The sequence below is a fragment of the Gouania willdenowi genome, chromosome 6 (genome assembly GCF_900634775.1).
Source record: "Gouania willdenowi chromosome 6, fGouWil2.1, whole genome shotgun sequence".
Lineage (NCBI taxonomy): Eukaryota > Metazoa > Chordata > Actinopteri > Blenniiformes > Gobiesocidae > Gouania > Gouania willdenowi.
Window position 1 is genome coordinate 64,442,536 of NC_041049.1, and position 23,640 is coordinate 64,466,175.

Genomic DNA, 23,640 nt, shown 5'->3' on the forward strand with positions numbered 1-23,640 from the left:
ACTTGTTTTTTTTGTTGGATGGGATGGACACAATCCTCCCTATTTTAATAGTGTATAAATGTGTTTTTTTTAATGGAGAAGTGACAAAACTGCTACACAATTCTAGTAATTAGTCATTTTACTATACAGCAATACTTAAAACATTATCCTTAGTAAAGAGGTACATAGGTATTTCTTCCATCCATCATTGTCGAAACCACTTGCTCCCATTTCAAGGTCTCGGGGGTCTTCTGGTGTCTATATCCAGCTCCTCTCATTGGGTGCTAGGTGGAGGTACACCCTGGACAAGGTGCCAAGTGCGCATCCCAGGTCTTGAACCCAGGATCTTCTGCTGTGGGACGGATGTGCTAACCAATTACGCACAGAGAGGAAGAATTTGGCCACCATTGAGTTTTGCTGCAATCTTGTGAGGATGGCAGCAAAAAAGTGCAATCCATGGCGTCTGGCAGTTTTGCGTGTCAGGTTGGTACTCAATGGAAACGTACCGGAAAAACAGTATTGGGTCCCAAAAGCGAGGAGTGCGGAGCCGTGTAGAGCCAATACCGCCAATGGAAACACGCCAAAAGACTCGGAAGATGTTCATCTTTTTCAACACATTAAACGGACTAAATACTTCCCCTGCTATTTTACTTATTTATTTTTTGTTTAGAATGATTGTTGTTTTCAGTTGCTACACCACAGGGGTTGCTGTGGTTGAATGATGCTGTGTTTCTGACTGTATTGCAGAGAAAAAGAAGAAAATAAAACGTCTGTATATTAATATTCAATATATCTTGCTAAGATAACTTTTAGTTAATTGGCGTTCGCTCTGTGTAGGCCTACAGCATTTGTAATATTAGCCATTCTCAGCTAAGCTAATCATAAGCCTGTGACTGTGTTAGACTAAAAAAATGTCCAAGCACAAGCTACACTTTTATCTCTGATTTAATCTTTATAAAACTACAGATTAAAGGTCATTTGTTTTACAGGTTGCTAATGTTAGCATTCCCGTGTCACACTTGTTTCCTTTGAACCCACTGTTGTCCACCCAGGTTTTGTTGGTGAAACTGTCACAAAAATGGCTGTTTGTGTGTGGTGTGATTTCTCCTTTTTTTCGCGCTGCAGGGAATGACTTTTTTGTGCTGCTTTTTACAAAAGGTTTTCGCGGTGCGTGACTTTTTTCGTGTTGTGCGCCACAAATTTGTGAATGACTTGCAAACCGATGTATGTTGGGATTTACCACCTTAACCAAAATCCATACCTTAACTCTAACGTAACGTTCAAACAAGATTTATTTACACTATATCACTTCCATTCAAAACACGAGTTTGAAAGTCATATCGTGCAGCACAAAAAAATGCAGAAATTATGTTAGCACACGTTAACATAGACAAATTCCGTCTTTTTGTGACAGTGTCACGTTTCCCCAGGAGATCTTTTTGATTATTATACCATTATTTCTGTTGAGTTCAGTTTCACTCGATTTCTTGTTTGAATTGAGAAGATGTGTCGTACTGTGTGTAGGGAGATCCTAAAACCTGGAAACATCCGGAAACATTTTGGAGACAGAGTAAATTCTGCCCTGTACTGCATGCACAGGCTGTAATATCACCAAATTTACCATCGTACGAGTTGTTAGAGCTTCTATCTTTACCAGGTAGCAAATATTTATTCCTGGTTATTGTTTTACAGAGTTTTATTGAGCTTTATTTACCAGCGAGTAGTCCCTACTGCATATTTACAAGTTTATAAATATTATTTTATTATTGTGCATAATTCATGTTATGAACATATACATAGGCTACATCTGAATGAGGTAACCTTTTAAATAATAATAATTAGAAAATAAAAAAATAAAAAAAATACAACTGGTTTCCATGCATTTCCGAGCAGTAGGGACTGGTCGCCCGTAAATAAAGCCCAATAAAACTCTGGAAAACAATAACCAGGAATAAATATTTGGTCCCTGGTAAAAAATTGTAGTTCTAACAACAGGTACAATGATGAACTTGGTGATATTATAGCTTGTGCAAGAATTTACTTTGTCTCCGGTACGTCTCCGAAAAGTTTCTGGGTTTTAGTATCTCGCTTGTGTGTACTAAGACTAGATCTGTTACTTATTCCTGGTTTCTGTGACTCAGTATTAACCATTTGGTTCTTTTTGATGCATTCTTCTGTGTTTTGGGGCAGAAAGTGAGCCAAACAGTTTGTTCATTACAAGGCGTGTTTAAACAAAACCTTTTAGGACACTAGCACTGCTAGCCTGTAGCAAACCAGCACTGCTAGCCTGTAGCAAACTAGCACTGCTAGCCTGTAGCAAACCAGCACTGCTAGCCTGTAGCAAACTAGCACTGCTAACCTGAACCAAACTAACACTGCTAGCCTGTACCAAACTAGCACTGCTAACCTGTAGCAAACTAACACTGCTAGCCTGTACCAAACTAACACTGCTAGCCTGTACCAAACTAGCACTGCTAACCTGTAGCAAACTAACACTGCTAGCCTGTAGCAAACTAACACTGCTAGCCTGTAGCAAACTAACACTGCTAGCCTGTAGCTCCTTCGACTCTAAATTCACAGCTTCAGCAGCCGTTAAAACACATTAGTTTGTTCTGGCAACAAAGGACATTTTTAATTTCTGCCGTCCTCTTCACATTTGGACATGTTTTCATTTAGTTTGGAGGGAACTGTTTCCCACAGCAGATAGTGCCACTGCTCAGGATGCTAGGCCCTTGTGTGATTCCAGTCAAGAAGTATCAAGACGGGGTAAAGGTATGATGAGATTGTCTGTGTTTTCAGTCGTCCTCCTCCTCGCTGTCTCTCATGCTGATGCCCTGCAGGCCGTCGCCCGCCTTGACCGCCGCCGTTGCCTCCTCCACCGTCAGCCTGTTGTAGATGGTCTCGTAGCTCTTGTTGTTCAGCGTGCCATCGAGGACGCCTTGCAGCCTGAAGTCACGGTAAGTCTTCTGTTGATGTGGTAGATTGATAAATAGGTGATAAACAGAGTATCATAGGAATGTCAAACATTTGTAGTTTGAAAGAAACAATAGAGGAAAAGATTAAGGCTCAAGACTGAACCGAGTCTTTTATGTGGCAAACCCTTTATATTAGCGAAACTGTGAAAAGAAAAAAAGCGGCGGAGAAGCAGATGAGCAGTTTTCTCTCATGGTTTATGGCCTCTCGCTGCTTTCAAGGATACTTTACTGTTGACTTGTCTTTAATTTTTTTCCTTTACTTCATTGTCAGCAATGGCTGTTATTTTCCACGACTCATTGTAGTAATGTCTATTCTAGTTCATGTAAGTCCTATTTACAACATGAAAGAAAATGAGGCTTTGAAGTAAAGAATCATTTTCTCCCACTGACAGCGTTTTTAGTGGAGGATAAACAATAATGGCATACAATAGGGATGATAATAACAGTAAAATGTGGTTCTCTGTTTTACCTTTACGATCTTAATGAGTGTTTTCAGTTGGTACATGTGGAGCTGTAGATCCAATCTGTCCGTCAGCCAAACACACACCATCTTCATGGAGCCAGTGTACCATTGCTATAAAAAGAACAAAACATATTTTAGGAGGCAAACACAAAACATAATTTCATGTATTCATTGATATTGAAGTTCACTGTAAAATATTAGTAAATTGAAAACCAATGGGAATATTCGCATTAAAGTGGTTATTAAATGAAATTGTGATGTTTAAAGTCTCTAGTTGGGAAGTTTTGGAGTTGTGGAGGGAAATTAGAGTTAACCCCTTGTTGTCACTACTCTCAGTACCTGCAAGGGCCCCAAAAATGGCTCCGCCCCTAACACAGCTGAACCCTTTTACCACCTGAGCCATAGTCGACAACAAATATATTTTGTCATTAGATGTTATTACTTGTTAATACATTTCTCAAAATCATGCAAACATGCTTCATACATTTAACTAAGTCAACCATTGTTATTACTAGTGTAATTAAATAGTTGAATTCCAGGTGACCCCATGTGAGGTCTCCTGAAATGTCTGATAATTTATAAAAGTGATGGATTGATACATTGGCCGGTCGATATCGGCCGATATTTGCATTTTTACGTGTATCGGCATCGGCTGATGCGGGCTGCTCTGCATTATTTACAGAGAGAAAAAATAGTTTTACTTGTTCTTGTTCTTCATCACCTGTTTTTAATATTTATTAAATATTTTGTACTTGTTGTCGTTCTACCTCACCTTTGTTAATTTCAATAAATGTTCATTTAAAAAAAAAAATGGACTCGTAACATTTATCATCATTGTGTAATTTTTATGATGTAAATTGAGGGAGCAAAAGTCGTATCGGCTCCAAATATCGGCTCAAGAAAATCGGCAGTCCGTATCGGCCATCGGCTAAGGCTGATGGAAAAAAAATCAGTATCAGCCCTAAAAAAATCCCTATCGGTCGATCCCTAATTTATAATAATAAAAAAAATACTGATTAAAAATGTATTTTTAATTATCTAAATTAATCAAATGATAACACCACACACAAAACAATCTTAAACAGCTGTCTTCTATACTTTCACTTTCTCAAATATAAATCCAGTTCAAATAAAACGCAGAATAAAAATGTCTGAGCTGGGGCATCTTGTCACTCTGTGAAGCAAATTCTAGAAAGGAAAATATAAGTCTCTGGAAACGCCGAAAATGTGTGATGTTAAAATGGGGTCACGACCCAAAAATGTTGGGATTCACTGATGTTATGTCACATACAATGTAGCCGTACAGTGAAATTTGTCTCTGAATTTTACCTATCCTGTTGAGGAACAAAATATATATATATAAAAAACCCAATAATAATAATCTGTAACCATGGGCAGTCTTACATTGGTTCCTATGTAATTTGTGGCAATGCATGGAGGCTCCTGACTGTTGGTCAATTTATATTCTAGTTTCCAATTTTTGTTTTTTATTCACGTACATAAAAAATAAATAAAAATTGCATACTACACTTTAGGAACCAAGGCTCTATGGCTCTTTGAAAGTCGACCAGGGCTCACAATCCTTATAATAGATAACAATTTTTATTATCATTATTATTATTGTTGTTGATCAAAATCTACACAATAATTGAGTCACCTACAATCATAATTTAAACATGTACTTTTTAACTCCTTAGCCATTGGATGAGATGTTTAGGTGTGTATATTTCCATACCAATACCACTTGGTATGTAAAGGTTTAACATCTTGAAGTTATTAAAGTCTGATGTTGAACACACAAGGTTCAAGATTTTTCTCAAGAGATGCTTTGAGCGTTGGCCATCTGCACACGTTCCTGCTATAAGCATCCTTAAACCTTCTTTAAAGTCAGGCAACCACAAGCCAACACCTTCAAACTGAATATAAATGTATCATCTTTAACTAAATGCTACATTTTATTCTTTTACCAGGCTGAGAAATCCTTGGAAAGAAAACCCTGTAAATAAAAACCACACTATGTAAATAAAGTCATGCTGATCTCTGAACAAAAGACAGTTTTTACTCGTCATTCCTGCAGTGCGTTTGCCTTCTGGAAAGGTCAGCTGACAGCCGTTTGATTGCAGACAACTTAAACATCTTGTTTCTGCCTTGCAGACATTATTACAGTATTACTTGAAGCCAATGAAGGCGAGGTGTCAAACTCATGGGGCAAACACATATTGTTCAAGATCCCAGATTTTCAAGCAAACACCTCAATGCCACATGTCAAGCAAAGAGTTCCTGGCTCTGCATTAAACTTCAAAGAAAAAATAAAAAATAAAACTTATCTCTTGTTAGATTTTTCGCACCTTTCAACACCTGGCCATCACTGTCAAGAATTCAATGCACCTTTTCTCTCCTAAAGAGTAAACTTCATGCAGACAGCACTGAATAGACAGCTGGTAAAATGTACACATTGGTGGCTTTATTCACCAGCATTCATATAAGAATGCTCAGGATAATTGGTCTGACACAGTAACGACCCGGAATATTCTGTCACAGTGCTGCTTTCCTGTTCACTGAATCTTTTTCTCCCAGTACTATTCCACTCTCACCTGAATCACATTAGTAATCTACCCACTATATCAGTGATTCTCAAACTTTTTTGGTTCTAGTCCCCCTTTCTCTTATTTCTGAATCCAAGTACCCCTTTGTCTGACTTCAATATTTTGCTTAGAAAACAAATTAAAGAGCAACAATAACAATGTATACTTTATTCATCATGACCCCTTTTCCCCAAAGTGGGCTGCTAATTGCAGATGCCCGGGGAGCCGTTGGATTGGGGTTAAGGAACTTGCTCAACATCCCTCGGTGATGGCACGAGAGAGATTTGAACCGGTGACTCTCCAATTACAAGCTCGCTTCCTTAACCACTAGGCCACCACTCCCCTAGTAACTAAACCCCTGTTTTATACTGACCTGCCACTAGGGGCTAAATTATAGAAATGCCTAGATTATGGGCGTCACTGCTGTCGCAGTTAAACACGCCCAGTCAGGCTGCTAAAAAAACCCCCAAAAAACCGGACCAGCCCACTTTTGGTCGACGGCCCACCGGGGTGATGCCCGGTATGCCAGATGGCCAGTCAGTCCACCCACCCATGCTCTGGGCACCGTAATCTTTGAACTTGTTTTGACACATTCATTACTCCTGCTATAGCCTTTAATAAAGACAAACGTTTTTTTGGAGTGACTGTTGCAGTTGAGTCCTGCCACACTCCCGTGACATGTTCAGATCTGCTGTGAGCTCCGTCAGCAGAGTTAATTCCGCACAATGACAAGAACTGTAATTAACTTCCAATGATGGAGAGAAAAAACTGTCCAGAGATTATTTCATACACTTGACAAATGCCAAAGCACAGCCACGATCATTCCAAGGTCACAAAAATATTTGATTTCATCTTTAAAGAGATGAACCTCTGTCAGTCATAGGAGCGCTCTAATTATCCAAAGTGGGAGAAGTTTTTCACTCAGCTGAAGTAGTTCAGCCTCGACGAAACAAAGGAAAGTGTATGTTAGCACACAAACAAGGATTCATGTTCAACACATCTTTGATTTGATTTGTTCTCCCACTTTACAAATATCAAATGCTAATAAATGGTTCATGTCAGAGTGTTTTGGCAAAACTGAGCAGTTAATTTAAGATGAAAACTTATTAGTAGTATATAATAGTACAGTCCAATGTAGCAATACAGCGTTTAACATTTGATCTAACCTGTAAATAACAATGATAATAACATGAGTAACAACAGTTAAATGTTAAAATGAATATTTTTTACCGACCTATATAGAAACGTAGTGTCGACAAACATTTGACAGAAATGTGTCTTTCCCTGTGATTCACTCTTTTTGTTGTTTGTCTGTCAGTATTGCCAGCAAAGGTAGAATATGTTCCAGATTGAATCCAATTCCTTGTGCATAGGATTGTTGGGATGATTGATTAAAAAAAATAGACAAAGGGCATTTTATCAGGTTTAATATTCCAAACAAGCCTTGACTGAAATATTGCAATCGAAGAACGGGCAACAGTGGAGTTTCTGCTCACAGCTTTTTGTGTTCTAAATCAGTGGTTCTTAAACTTACCCCCTTTCTCTTACTTTTGAATCCAAGTACCCCCTTTGTCCGACTACCACATTTTGCTCAGAATTTATGAAACAACAGCTATAGAGCATAATAACGGAATGAATGAGTGAAAACACACATTTTAAAGAATCTCATATTGTAAACAAGTGGAAAGAAACAGTACTTATTGCTTCATGAATAAATGTATTTCTACAGTTTTTATTATTTACAGTAATCTTCCTCCTAATGTGGGACCAACACTGACATTTGTATTTTCAGTTCATGTTCTAGTCAAGATCATTTCTATCATTATTTTGTGTGTTTTTGTGTCATTTTGTGTGTTTTGTTGGTAGTATTTAAATAATACTCTCTCAGTGTGTGTGTTTTTGGCGTCGTTTGGTTGTTTCTCTCTTATTTTTTGTGTATTTGCTAGTGGTCTTGAGTATTTTTCTCTTTTTTAGTGTGTCTTTGTTGTCGCTTTGTGTGTTGCTGGTTATAGCAAAGATTTGTCTTTCTTAGTGCATGTGTTTTTGCTGTCATTTTGTGTATTTTGTTGTTGTTTGTATTTTTAATTATTCAGTATACTTTTCTCCTATTTTGTGTGTTTTTGTTGGGTCAGTGTGATTTTCATTTGTAACTAAAAATAAACATTATAAAACCCCATATTTTTAATGCTTTAATTTGTTAATTTTCCTCTTTCTCTCTCAAGTAGCCCCTGTAGTGCCATCGCGTACCCCACGTACCCCCATTTGAGAAACACTGCTCAAAGGCACGATTGGGATTTGTTCAGACACCTTGACGTAGAAACCGTGGCTCAGGTGGTAGAGGGTTGTCTTCTGATCGAGAGGTTGGGGGTTCGATCCCAGTACCTGACTATGTGTCGAAGTGACCTTGGGCAAGACACTGAACCCTAAGTTGCTCCCAGTGGTCGACTAGCGCCTTGCATGGCAGTCCTGTCCCACTGGTGTGTGAATGTGAGAGTGAATGGGTGAATGAGCTGATATGTAAAGCGCTTTGAGACTGCTTCAGTGTGGTGATAAAGCGCTATATAAAATCAAGTCCATTTACCATTTTATGCTGTTGCTATCTAACGTACCAGAACGTACTTTTTTTTTTTTTTTTTTTAGTTAAAAAAACGGAAGTGATCTTGAATTAATTAGGTGTTTACTTTTAAAATACTGAGTTATTTATTTTTTACTCATTATTATTTTTTTAATTTATTTATATTCATTCACATTTGAATATATTAGTACAGTGCTCGTCGGAAGTATGTATTTATGTTGGAGCTTAAGTAGAGTAGTGTCATAAAGGGGTATATTTGTGGGTGCAAAGCAAAATAGCGTGTGCAATTTCCCTGGTTTAATTCTATTAGACATGCGTATGATAAATTGATAAATAAAGTTTGTACCAATGTGGCGGACAGTAGAGGTGGGGTGCACACACACATATGCAAAAGCGAAAGTAAACAGGAGTGCATCGCACCGCTCTAGGACTCCCTCTTAACATGCTCCCGCTTCGCTCCAATCGTTGCCGTTCGTACATAGGTTTTCACGTAAAGCAAACAACTCTTTGGTGTAAATGAGATGATAAAACAATGCAATGGGAGCATCTACAGTGTATCAGTGGTCCATGTTTGCTTGGCTGTGTGAACGCACATCTGTTGCGCGCTCACGTAGCTACTCAAGCTCTTCAGTAATTAACTCTGGCCGCACACGTGACTCTAGCTCGCCACTGTGATTGGCTCTGGCCCACACCGGAGCAGAGCTGTGCAGTGATTGGCTCTGGGTGCACAACGACTCTTGTGGCTGTGCTTCGCTCGCGGTAGACAATTTTATGAAATTATTAATTAACTGTAGCATTACAGTACAAACAAATGCACAGCTTTGAACCAAGCTGCAGCTATGTAGCTCTGTGTGTCTGTGTCTCAGAGACAGACAGACACACACACACACACATAAACACACAGACAGACAGAAATTCCTCCCTTTATAGATAGATACATTTCCACACCTCGAGGCTACATTGTAATTTAAAATGGTTTGAAACCTTGTAATGATGGAAAAATGTGAATAAAGTTTCTTTTCCGAAACGAACCAACTACGGATCCTATACATAAACCGAATTAATTCTGTGAAAGTCAAGGATACATTTCTCACTAAAAATGTCGTCAAAACAATTCTAAAGCCACAATCTATCTTGAAATGAGGCAATTTGCCACTAAAATATATATATTGCGATTACACAATTTGTTGTGAGACTGTGCACATGTATATGCACAGGTAAAGACAATTCCTACTGTTGCACTAAAAATATTATCCGCTCCAAAGTCGACACATTTTAAGTGACAAGCGTCAGGTCTGAGAAACCCTTTATTAAAGCATGATATATTAAACTGATGGACATTCATCCATTCACTGAAATATTCTGCCATTAAAATCTCTTATTGAAAGCTGGTCTTTGTTTCCACGTTGGTAGGTTTGTCCTTCATTTCCTTCTCTACCTTTCAGTTATTCTCTATTCTTCTTTTCTCACATTCAATAATTTCACGGTGGAATTTTTTGCCGCATGCTAATCAGTGCCTTGTCTATGTCTTTATGCTCTCAGTTAACAGATGCTCGAAGAGGCTGAAATAACTGCTTGACGTCTTCTGACTCTTCTTCTCCTCCTCCGGTTGTTAACCCTTTTATTGGAGTCTCCAGAAAGGCGAGTTTTTCTACGGAGCAGCTAATCAGCTGCATGCTGGTTGCCTCTCGCACTATGTTAACTGTCAGGAAAATTGAGAGCGAAGACGCTCCTAATTGAGTTGATTAGACGTCGAGGAGTGAAAACAGATGGGGGGAATAAGCGGGGGATGGAGGGAGGGGTAACTTTGTATTAGTTCTGTCAAAAACAATACTGAGGTGATAAATGGGGGGTGTGGATCCCTGGTGAGCAACAGCTATGAGACATATTTGCTTGGTATCCTGAATAAAATCTAATTCTAACTGTGTTATTTGTCTTTTTTTTAATTCTACAGTTACATTCTAGCAGTGCTTCAATTTGAACGTTTGAGTCCCAGTTTGTTACAGGATGATATACGGCAGTGTTTCTCAAATGGGGGTACGCGATATCACTACAGGGGGTACTTGAGAGAAAGAGGAAAATTAACAATAAATGTCAGTCTTGTCCCCATACTAGCTGTGATATGACCGGAAATGATAAAAACTATAGAAATAAATCTATTCAGGAGCCACTAAATCAGTGTTTTTCAACCTTGTGGTCGGGACCTCATGTAGGGTCGCCTGAGATTTTTGAAATATTTTATTAAAACAATCTTGAACAACTGTATGTCTATACTTTCACTTTGTGGATCTAGTTCAACTAAAATGTAGTAAAAAAAAAATATCTAAGCTCCAACTTATTCTAAAAAAATATATTTGGGGTCGCCAAAATTTCTTGATATCAAAATGGGGTCACGATCCAAAAATGGTTGGGAACCACTACACTAAATACTGTTTCTTTCCACTTATTTACAAAATGAGATTGTTCAAAATGTGTGTTATCACTCGTTCTATCCATCGTTACATTCTAATGTTTATTTGTGGGAGAAGGGGGTACTAGGATTCAGAAATAAGAGAAATGGGGTACTTGAGCCAACAAACTTTCTTTCAAAATAAAAGGCCAGTCCAACATTAGAGACAGACATTAGGTATTTTTTTTATTTTTGACCAGCTGTCTGTGACCCACACAGTACAGGTCTGTGACCCACTTTTGGGTCCCGACCCACCAGTTGAGAATTGTTGATCGCTTTATTCACATTATATATTATTAATTCATGTACATTATTATATTATATTCCTCAGGAAAACATTTTTGTACTTTCTTTGAGCGTGGGCGGGGTTAGAGTGGTTTGTTCACGCGAACACAACCAATTGACGCAAACTCATACACAATTTCTGTAAATCCATGTTCCAAACCACATTAGCTACACATTCAGGATGTTTACTGACAAATAAACCTTGATCAGTGATATACACTAGCTCAAACCACTCATTGAAATCAACACCAACAACAAAACGTGTACAACTGCTGACTTAAATGCATTAGATTCAATAATGTAAAATGTCAAATATATTGTGCATAAACTGAAAGTAATTGTTTCCAAATAAGGTAAAAGTAAAAGCAAGTCTTCTTAAAAAATGATCTTAAAAAGCTATTCATAATTCGGAGACAATAGCACAGAGACACTAGCTGTGCTTCTATTACCCTTGAAAATGTGCAAAATCTAAATAGCGCAATGAAAACTGGTGATGAAAACACCTGAATTTTGAAAAAATACTCAAATATCGCTAAAAAAATGTTACGCTTTCATGAGAAAGAATTTCAGATGTTTCGATATTGAAATGTGTCGCAAAAGCGCTATGGAAACACTTTTTCCGCAAACGCACGTTACAGAACGTGACCACTTCTCTCCGAATAAAACATGGCGCGGTACGTGTAAACAGAAGAATAGACTGACGCAATTCTTAGAATTATACTTAAAAATTATTACTGCCACATTAGGCATGAAACAACAAAGGAATACTGAGTGTTCTAAGGAGGTTCTGAGCGTCCGTGTTCTTGCAGCAAAGTCTCGCGGGAAGAAATTTCACAGGAGTTACAAGGCTGTTGTTCAAAGCGCAATTATACTTTGTCAAAATTTAGAAATATTGCTTTTATTTTGTAAATATCTATAATGGAAACCTAGCTACTGGAGCAATAGATGGACAAAACATCAAGCACAGGTATGACTGCAGCTGTGTTGGGAGGCCCTAAACATCGGCCCCTGCATCCAGCTACAGGGATGAACCGCACCTTGAGAAATGGCGCCGCAAATGAATTCACTTGTAAACAAAACAAGTGCATAGCCATAACACTCATGGCAGGAGGTCTGGTGCTGCTGTCAAACACATTATTTGCTTTCTTTGTTGCACAAAACCTGTGTGAGTGAAACACACGTTGGTTGAGATGAGCCGGGGCGCTCTGAGGCCCCACCATCACCTCCTTCCCAGTGCATGACTGGAAGCTTCTGAGCTCCATTAGGCTCTCTCTTTTCAGCCCCCTTCTCTGAACACACACACACACACACACACACCTATAGTGTGTCTCAAAGCTTATGGGGAGGCGGTGGGTGGCAGAAATCCATTGCAGCGCTTTGTGTTGCTAATGTGCACTAAAGTCTGAGTTGTCATGTCTCAACCGTTGCCATTGACTCACAGCAGTGAGTAATGTATGTGTTTGACAACTTACCACTAAATCAAAAAAAATTGGTGCTAAACTGAATTATTGGAGTGGTTATCGGGGATGTGTGTGTTTGTGTGTTGGGGCGGAGAAAACCTGTGATGCCAATGCAAGTCCAATAAGTGCTTTGTAGATCTGGTTTCATAGATTGTAGAAATCACATAGGACAAGATTCTCAGCTTTTATTTTGAAGGGGTTTTGTTCAGCCAACACAATGCAAACTAATGTGACTTCTAACAGTAGGGGACAGTACATTTTCTTTTGGGTTGCTTTAGTATTTACCAACTAATAATATACAGAGGTGTAAAGAGTACTGATATTTCCTACTCAAGTAGAAGTACTGTTACTTGATTAAAATTGTACAAGTACAAATAAGTCATACATAAAATACTCAAATACACGTAAAAAGTAGCTCAATTAAATATTACTCAAAGTAAAAGTTACTAGTTACTTTCACACCTTATGTTTATTTTTGGTAATAAATCTTGCCACGTTCCCTTGCATACAGTAAACATCTCATGTATAAACTTAAAAAGGAAGAGATGAAATCTTGCACATTTGCAATTTAATTTATTTTCCACAAAGGCATCTGTATAAAAATGTACAATTATTTTAAAAAAATAAAATAACAATTCAAAATAACAAAATTCTCAGGCTCTAAGTATAAATACATTTATGAACTGTAAAACTGAGAATAAAACCTCCATTCAATACTGTTTTGGTGCCGTGCATTAAGTTTAATCTGATTGGTCGGCTATGATGTGATGCATTTGAGTGTTGTCTGGTCATTTAATTATTTTGTAGTTTCACAATGTCCGTTGATCATTTTAAAACAAAAAAATAATAATTTACTCAGTAACTAAAAAAATAAATCCTCTATAGGATTCATGTTCCCTTCATACTTAATATTTTCAACCAGACTCAGAAAATAATGACAAAGAAGAATTACTAAAGAAATCCATAATATGGTCAACAATGTAAAGCCAACTGAATCAAAATGGTAGTTTGTCTTAAAGATGTAAAAATCTACCTAAAGTGTTGATGTACAATTTCCTACAATGCATTTGGACGCAACGTCTTCTGCAAACAATACATGATTTACAGCCCGATGTGACTTAACAGTTGATTTTTCCATAGAAATCGTTAAATTCTCTGAAAAGATGCTGATATTCCAGTGCATGCTCTAGAACAGGGGTTCTCAACTGGTCTCACCCTAAGACCCACATTTTGCCACGGCCATTAAATCGTGACCCACTTTTTTTTTTTTTCTAGAATTCAACCAACCAAATTTAGTTTTTAAAAAATGGCATTTGAAAACACACATATTTAATCTGTTTTAATACATAAATCTATATATTTTCCTGTGCAACATGTATTTCACAGCATGCCTGTCAAAAGACAAGTTTCTTTCAAAATAAAAAAAAAACAGTCCAAATTGAGAGACATTAAGTATTCATTTATTTTTGACCAGCTATTCGTGACCCACTTATGGGTCCCGACCCACCAGTTGAGAATCGCTGCTCTAGAAAATACAGTTGTCTGTTTTAAATATAGATTACTAATGATGTCTTTAGCATTAGTGCTGTTGGATTTTGTAAAAAGTCAACTCCAAATGGGCGAGTTGGATTTTTCCCTATTAATATGTCATAAGGTGGAAACTCCTCCTCCTGACAATCCTGGCTCCTCCTACCCTACATAAGAATGTGAGCTCCTCCCTCTCAAACTACCCCACAAGTAAAACAAACATGGCAAACATCACAGTTAATATTTTTACATTCAGTATTTAGATAATCTGAAGCGCAGAACGAGTGCTCATAATCAGTTTCACTTTTAGCAGCCGTTATATTGCCTCGTATCATCTTTATGGGATCTGACATGTTTGTGACCCAATGCGACGCAGCGTTAGGACAAAACAAATGACTATTGTCTTAAATGGACTATTACTGTGGTCAGAATAGGTGACGAGGACAAGAAAGTAACTGTTAAGGATTTATTGTTGATTTTAAGCTGAGTTGTGAAGCACTTTGTGGCTTTTTTGTCTGTGAAAGGTGCTATACAAAGAAATGTTACTTAGTGCTGCTGATGTGATAAACTCGCACACTCGAACTCACAATCACAATAGCCGACAATGGCAGCAAGGCCAGGAAGTGGGGGAAAGCACCACCAACACGGCAAAGCGGGCCGAGCGCCGGGTCTCCGGCGGCGGAAAGAAGAGTGCGGCGGTGGCGGCTGCTCCTCCAGCCCATAGACTGTAGCCGTGATGCGAGACCAGCCCCACTTCGCACCCCAGCCCTTAGAGCCAATCCTTATCCCAAAAATGTGGATCTGACTTGCTTACTTCCTTTACTAAAGAATCCACGTTTAATTGAATTATCGCGACTATTAGTGCACCATTACCCCAACACAAAACTACCATATTGTGCTCTTTTGGCTGTAAACAGAGGTTAACTCGTTTCAGCTGCCCACAGCAATGGCTTATGGTCGGGAAATGCCCACACGTTGTGACGTCATGTGGGAACTATGTATATCCAAGCCTGTGGTCACGTGACTGCCGTAAAGTAAAATGTTCTCCAGGTCACATGACCTGGCCAAAGACGGTCCGTCTCTCCAAACTTGCATGGTCAGTATTTCAAGAGGGAAGCCCCGCTCGGAGCATTGATACTGTCAACCGCTGTATATTGGCCTGAGGAATCATTTAAATAACTCATATGGTTCAACTCTTTAGGGTAAGAAGCCTGTGGTGTGCCTTTAAGGTTCACGTGGAATCACTATCACGTTAGAGCTGTAAATCTTTGCTCAAACACAACCTGGCCCATCGGGGGTTCATTTCTATTGTTTTAACACAGCTTCCTGTTGGGTGCTGCACGGTATTTGAATGGTCAGGTGATGTATGGATGCAGAGGACGTGAATCGAAAGCCGGCCTCTAGCACATGAATAAATTATGTTAAAAAACGCATAAAGAACTCATTCTGGAGTTGTGTGCTGTTACATATGTGGCCAAATGTGCCTGTCATTAGCTGTTTTTCCACAAACCCTTGGAAACACGCAAAATCTAAAACACTCAAATATCGCTAATAATTTTTTACGCTTTCATGAGGAGGAATTTCAGACGTTACGATATTGTAATGTGTCACAAAAGTGCAATGGAAACACTTTTTCTGCAAATACAAATCACAAGACATGACGTAAACGGTCACATGATGTGGTGTACCTGGTCAAATGACCACTTCTCTCCGAAAAAACAGAGACCGGGACATTTCTTGGAATTACACTTAAAAGTTATTACTGCCACATTAGACGTGAAACAACAAAGGAATACAGAGTGTTATAGGGAGGTTCTGAGCGTCCATCTTCCTGCATCAAAGTCTCGCGGGATGAGATTTCACGCCACATACATGACTCTAAAACAACCTTCAATGGAAACAAGTTCAAAGCGTAATTACACTTTGTCGACATTTAGAAATACTGCTTTTATTTTACAAACCCAGCTATAGTCATTGTCATTTTTTATGATTTCTATGATTCAAAAGCTTTAAACTTTAGCAATATGAATTACTGACACTGCACATCTGCACTTGTGCAATACTATAACTTATAGTATACCATAAGTGGATGGATGGGTCTCCCTCCTGCTGATACATTTTATAAACATACTTCACTTTTACCTCCTTTATATGGATCCACAGGTGAGCTAGAGTTTGGATGAACAGGAAATCGAGTGCAGAAAGAGATAACTAATGACTGCTGAGAACCAAAGTGAAGAGATGGCGGGAACACCAAGAGGTAAAGGCGTGTGATCCGGGAACACCGGATATGAAATATGTCGATAAAAGAGGTGATTACTATTCTAAAGGTACTGAAATTTGTTTGCAGACGTACCGAGTCCTAACACAACTTTCAAACATAGCTTTTCATCCAAACACAGACATAGGGGAGTCATACGTATTCATTTCAAATGAGCTATGCTGGGAGGAGGTCACACATGCTTAAATGCATAACTGGAAAGAACAGGCTCATAGTTATGCTTGAGCAGCTTTCAATGAAGAGATACTACGCCTTTTCACTGTGAGTGGTCTTTCAAAGGCTTTATATGAATTCATTAGATTATATATAACTATACATACTTATTTAATTGAGTAATTCTCTATGGCTGTTCCAGTTAGAGAGAAATAAAAGTTTTAATACCTGAAATTCTCTCTCAAAACCAATTTCTTGGGCATTTAAGATAAAATACAAAGAATAATAATACAAATTTAAACCCTCTGATCAAACCTCTACAAATAAAACATTGATACTTTTTTTCTCACCTCAAACATGTTCTCAATGCAGAGCTCGTCATTGATGTGGTCTCGGAGGATGTCCTGGTTCTGCCTCACAAAGGTGATGTAGGTGTCGGCCACATCCATCCCTGGTTTCTACAGAGTGGGTAACAAAAATGACCCTGAGTGTGATTATTGTATTCAACAGTGCCATTGCATTTACAAGAAGCCTGGGTTCATTGGCTTGGATCCATGACGCATCATTCCTTGTATTGCAGGAAGATGATGACACACATTCTAAGCGCTGATGTTCAGCATCACTCTCTGTGGATCATAACTTTGATTCTTTACAAAGAAATTGCACAGACAAACAGGACAACATGCAGTCATGCACAAAAAGGTCAATATCGACAGTACAGTGTGACTATAACAGCACACACATGATCAAACCTGACAATCCATGCAAAACACAACATTTAACTATGAAATACATCAAAGATGGAAAAAGTACTCAACTTCATTACTTGAGTGAAAGTATAAAATCTAGGGGTATACCGACACAAAAAAGGCTCAGACACCCACATCAATAATATTAAATACCAATATTTTCATTGATTAGGAAGCCTAACAATATAACCAATAGATAAGAAAGAAATTAGATGATAGATATTTGTTTTTACTGTATTTTACAGATAATTTATGACCCGTTATCATAAGAGATGCTAAAAGAAAGCTAACACAAGAGGAAGGGTAACTTTTATTAGGTTATTCATTTCAGGCTCAGTAATTGAGAATGTAATTGTAATTGACTTTCTGAGGATAAAAATAATTATTAATTATTGTAATTTAGTTGTAACAAAAAAAACGCTGGTTACTGTAATCATAATTGAATTGTAATTGAACATGGGTAATAGAAAACGTAATTGTAACTGAAATATGTAATTGACCCTAACCTTGATATAAAGTCTGTCGTGCTTAAATCCATCGCATTATTTCCTTGTTTTGGAAAAAAAATACGATGGATTACCCTACGATTTTAGATCGTTTAGTGTCATCTGCAAGGCCAACTGGCCGAGCACAGAGCGATGGAGCTGGATCGTAGGAATAAAAATGAATTAATCAACCTAATGAATTAATCGTTACACCGTTACTTAAAGGTGCAGTCCTTAACTCTTATAAAAGTTACTTTTGTCAAATTGTTATATTCTGTTATATGTTATATTTCTAAAGCTGTCACTGTGTAAGGACAGCTTTACATCAAACTAAACTAAAAAAACAGGCTCATTGAGCCCCCCCCTGCTGCTCCTGCAGCCTTTGGCAGATTGCCAGAATGCACCGCAACCGACCAAAAAGAACCAATCAGAGCCAGGATTGTGTTTGATGGATTGTCCGACAGCTGTTGCTCACAGCCCCCGCCCCTTTACGCCGTGGCCAAAACACAGCAATGCTCATAGCAAGGTAGTGCCTGGAGCGCCATCTTTTTTTTTTACAGTGTATGGTCTCAAGGAGTAGAAGAATTGGCAACTTTTCTGCTTGAAAGGTAATTGCTGCTGCTTGATTTACATTATGTTTGATTTGTAATTGTTACACTAGAACTCTGTAGTGCATGTGTTGTTGATGTGCGTGTAGCAGCCTCTGTGTATGTTGCTGCTGCTGCTGATAGATTGGTGTGTGCACATTGAGAGAGAGAGAGAAGCGCTGCAGTAATATGCTTTTAACAGTGATGTTGCTGTCGGGCTAACGTTAGCTTGTTAGCTCCTCTGAGGGAGGGACTTTGGAAAGTTCGAGGCAAGGCAAGAGAGCAGCGGGGAGGGAGGGATCTGAAAGTCACGGACTGCACCTTTAAAGTGCATTCATGTGTTGGGTTTCGTTTCGCTCTAAGACATATAGATATAATGTTTCTTATATGATAATACATTTTCCCAGAAGTCATCAGATAATAGAAACACAATAATGACTCAACCACATCCATTCCTGTATGACCAATGTGTTGTGCCTTCAATGCCATGACTAGCACAATCACACTTCAGGTTACAAAGGTCAAACCATATCAAACTGGCTCCTTCAACATGACAATGAGGTTGGAGAAGTGTATTGTGCAATGGCCACCAATGAACAGAATCTTCAAGGTGCATAATAGTGACTCAGGAAGCTCGGGAGCAAAAAGGATCCAAACCTGCACGGTAGACTTTACAAACCACTAAGTGTATATTTTTTTATTTCATCACTTTATTTTCTTTGCAAGTGGAGCAGAATGAAGCAGAGGACTTGTATGCCAGAGGTGGCAAAAGTACTCGTCTTCAGTACTCAAGTAAAAGTATTGATACTTGAATAAAAAAATGACTGGTAAAAGTCAAAGTTTTGAAGTTGCTCCCTTACTTGAGGAAAAAGTAAAAAAGTACATGCTACTGAATGTACTTAAGTAAAAAAGTAAAAAGTAAAACGAATGACCTTGAATAATAAGAGATCTTTAAAAAAAAAAGAATGTGTAGAATACTGGTACATGTAAACAAGAGTTTAGCACTCATAATAAATTAAATGTGTAAATAAAATGTGTCAAGAAAAAAAAGTGCAAATGCTCAATTAAACCCAGAGCAGCTTTGAGTTTTACATTTTTGTTGGTTTGTTTGTTGGTTTAATAGGTTGTGACGTCATTTTCAAAGGTCATAAAAGTAACGAGCTCATTTTTAAAATGTAAGGAGTAAAAAGTACAGATATTTGTTGTAAAAAGCAAGTAGTGAAAGTAAAACGTTCCCAAAAAAATTAAAACTCAAGTAAAGTATAGATACCAGAAAAAACTACTGAAGTACAGTAATAAAGTATTTGTACTTTGTTACTCGTCACCTCTGTTGTTAGCATTATCATCAATGTGCAGCATCTACCTTCTCTGCGTGGACTCTGCTGATGCTGCTGCACCAGGAGAAAAATGAAGAGGCATAGAAGCCGAGGATTGTGAGGTGGGGAGAGGCCAGGGACCAGAGAAATGGGTAAAGCCCTGCTCATTCACACTCCCCGCTGTCAGGGGAGATTATTGCTGCAATGCCTATTGTAATTGCTTTGACATCTTTCACACCCGTTTTCTTTGAGGCGGCGTGCCGCAGGCCTCGGGGGAGGATGTTGTTCTGCCGCAGCGCTGCCGAGGAAGGCACAGTGGTGGACAAACAAGGAAATGGGAACCTTGAGAAATCAAAAGAGCTTTTGGCTCTTATTTAAAGGCAATAGGGAGGACAAAGATAGCACGACTATTCATCAAATAATGTCAAGAAGTGCTGAGGGCCTTATTTTGGCTTTATAGAGCAAGGCAGTAGTGCTGAGAGCAGGAAACACTAACAGCATACCAACAGACAGTTCTTGGCACTTGCAGGATAGGAAAGTTATCAACCCAAAGCCAAAATGTGCAACACTCTAAAGTCCCCGAGATACTGTGTGAACGTAGGCTGTGAGTAAGAACAACAGCAGAATAAACATGCTTTATAAGGAGCCTCAGCTCACATTACTGTATATGATTAAATAATAATGATATATAAATAAATAAATGAATGAATCACAGACTGACTGAAAAAATTCATGACTGATGCAGTCGCATGACGACGCTATAGCTGGGTTTCTATTAGCGATGTTTCTAAATGTTGACAAAGTATAATTGCGCGTTGAACGTGTTTCTATTGAAGGTTGTTGTGGAACATCGTATATAACGCCCGTAAAATCTCATCCCCACATGCAGCAGTTTTTAACTCTACAAAGTAATAACTACATCTGTCGTCTATATTTATCTTTGTGAGTTTTAATCCTGGAAAGTAAATCAGATTTTAGATGGAGCTTAATGGTGACTAGAACACCTGAGGGCCCCTCACATGGTCCATATGGGATATCTGGTGCCCGCGGGCACCATGTTGGTGACCCCTGTTTTAGGCAATATTGCCATTTTCTCAAAAATCTAAAATAGAAAACTTGATATATCCGCAAAATCGATATATTACCCTGGCCTAATCCACAGATGGGACTGAATCAGGATGGCAGCTGATCGCTTAATCCAATCAGACATTATCTCCGTAAATGACCCCCCTCCCTAAGCCCCGGGGAGTCAAAAAGTACATCCCCTCAGTAGGAGCTCTCAATGACCCTAAAAAACTACCAGGACTAAGATTTACAGCCGTGGTTCCACTGGTCACCACAAAAACAGTTCTGGGAAAGTTCCAAGTTCCAGAGATCAATGTGGTCAGTCGGTAAGCACATACCGACTCACCGAGAGTCAAAGGACAAAGTCCAAGCCGTCACCTTACGCAATTTTTTCCTCAGACACAAAGGTGCGAGCATCTGCAAGTCAGAATTACAATTTTTGCCAAAATCTGTGATAAATGCTGCAGTTAAAGCGAAATCCAGCAAGAAGGAATTCAACAAGAGGAATGCAGGTTGATAACCTTCAAAAATATGATGCTCCAGCTCACACTTTGATGCTTTTCTGTTAACCCTCTTGTATTCTGATTTAACTGTCCCAGCAGGTTTTCTCAGCATCTATCTCAGGAAACTGACAGGTCAGTCAGAGACGCTTAGCTGTGAGTCATACAGAACAGTGGACAGGAAAACCTGCCGTTAAAGTGAGGTCAGATGCCTGCAGGGTGTGTGTGCGTGCGTGTGTGAGTGTGAAAAGGAGAGGGAGCGACATCGTACAGGAGCAGAATGAGAGGGAAGGGTCAGATCATGTGATTGACAGGTCTGTCAGAATGTACATCATCTCCAGGAGTGTGAGGAGAGGCGAGAGTATGACGATCGACCCAGACAAATGTGTTACCATCTGTGTGTGTGTGAGAGACTTAATAGTGATAGGTTTCAACATCATTAATTGATCAAGATAATTAAGCAAAGTTAAAGGGTAGCTGTAGAGACCTTTAATAGCAGGCTCCATCAAAAGGTTTGTATCCTACAAGAAATTATTAGGGCTTTTCTCAGGGCACTATGCTGGAGTACACCCTGGACAGGGCAGCAGTGGATCATATCTCACATAGAAATATTGCACTTATCCGTGGTTGAATCACAATAATCTCAGCAAAAGCAGAAGATCTACAGGGCAGGATAGAGTAGATTTCCTTCTGCTCCTCTTGAAGGACACAATGAACTGTTTGTATGGCTTTGTGGTTCTCTTTGTTATAACTACAAGTCACTATATCGCATGATTATGCGTAAATTAGTGAGATCTCCTGAGTCCTTGTCGCAACAGATAAGCATCACAGAGGGAGGCGGTGGAGATTGACGGATTGCAGATTACGAAGCAGTTAAGCCTGATGTATGCTTCTGCGTCAAGTTGAAGCCGTAGCTGCACATAGCTCTCTACGACCCCCTCGCCGTAACCTTACGTGCGCCTCCAAAAAATCCTGACTCGGCTTCGAAGCATCGCGGAACCTAAGGGCTGTGATTGGTCGGCTCCAAACCTCAGCCCCGGTCTTTGCCTTTTCCAGTCAACACTGCCATGTTTCAACTTTTTGTGGAGCGATACGAGAGTTCATGGATTAAGTCAAAGAAACAACAAAAATGGACAGAAAGTGCCAGAGTTTTATTATTTCCTTTCATGGCTGCAGGACATGAAGCACCGCCAAATGGAGTGTAATCAAGGACAAAAGGTGTGTTTACTGTTAATATCGCTACTCTGCCTCGTCTCTGTACCTACAGTGTGTTTCTGTGTGTTCCATTAACAGCAAACACTGAGTGACATACTGTGGAGGCTGCCAGAGGAGTAGACATGACGTTATGTTTAAAGTCTACAGCTACACTTTTATACTTTGTATGTATGTTGCATATGTTTACATTCAAGAATAAAACACATTTTGAAACCGCTGTTTTCCTGTTTGTGAATATGCCTGATTCAACAAGCATTAATGGAGAAGTAGTCATTTGAAAAATGGGGCCCCCTGGTACATACAGAGTAATGGGCCCCATTCATATATTGGTATGTGTCAATGATTCGGTACCACAAACTGTCGCAATATTTGACTCACAAATAAATGAGAAAACAACTTTAATGAAAATTATCGAAAAAAGGGGGATGGGCTAATTGAATTGTGTGAGGCATAATCGTAATTTACACTGAATTACCTTTAAAACGATATGTCACAACTATGTTCCCATACATTTGGAATTTACCGGAAATGGGGAGTGGGCCCCCGGGCATCCAGAAATTATACCTACCAAATTTCAGCCCCATCCGTTCACGATAACAGAGGAGTAGCTATTTTCACTAGTGTACACAACAACAAGAAGAAGAAAAAGAACAAAGTGAATAGCGTTTTGAGTCCGGTAGCCCGGCCGAACAATGGCTTGTTAATGCTCCTCTGTAACCACACACACAAACAACCCTCTAGTGGCATGGCTGCCAATTGCAACGCGATGCGTCACGTCAATGCCATGCCTACAGCTTTGGTACTGATGCAGAAGCATATATCAGGCTTTAAGCAGTGGAGACGTTACGGAGCAGTTACGAATCCAGTGGAAGTCCGGTGTTTGGCAACAGGACATCTTTCATCATTATGGTCTTTGATTGGTGGCTAATTGGCCAACCAAATAACCTTCCAGTGCTCTGACTTGAAACATTTGTGAAATTTGTAAGGCAGT

The 23,640-nt window shown here is 39.0% G+C and overlaps 1 protein-coding gene across 11 annotated transcripts in view; it reads right to left on the reverse strand.

Moving 5' to 3' along the window:
• Positions 1–1,948: 1,948 nt before the first annotated feature.
• cadps2 (Ca++-dependent secretion activator 2) overlaps positions 1,949–23,640 on the reverse strand; it is a 230,459-nt gene continuing 208,767 nt past the window's right edge. For 8 of the 11 annotated variants that reach the window (XM_028449447.1, XM_028449444.1, XM_028449439.1 and 5 more), the window contains 3 exons: positions 17,083–17,190; positions 3,424–3,528; positions 2,775–2,945 (listed from right to left, as the gene is read on the reverse strand). In XM_028449447.1, coding sequence (XP_028305248.1) covers positions 2,775–2,945; positions 3,424–3,528; positions 17,083–17,190 — 384 coding nt within the window. Of the gene's footprint in view, positions 2,946–3,423; positions 3,529–17,082; positions 17,191–23,640 lie in introns of all 11 variants that reach the window. The other 3 variants (XM_028449449.1, XM_028449448.1, XM_028449438.1) reach the window with 1 other exon arrangement.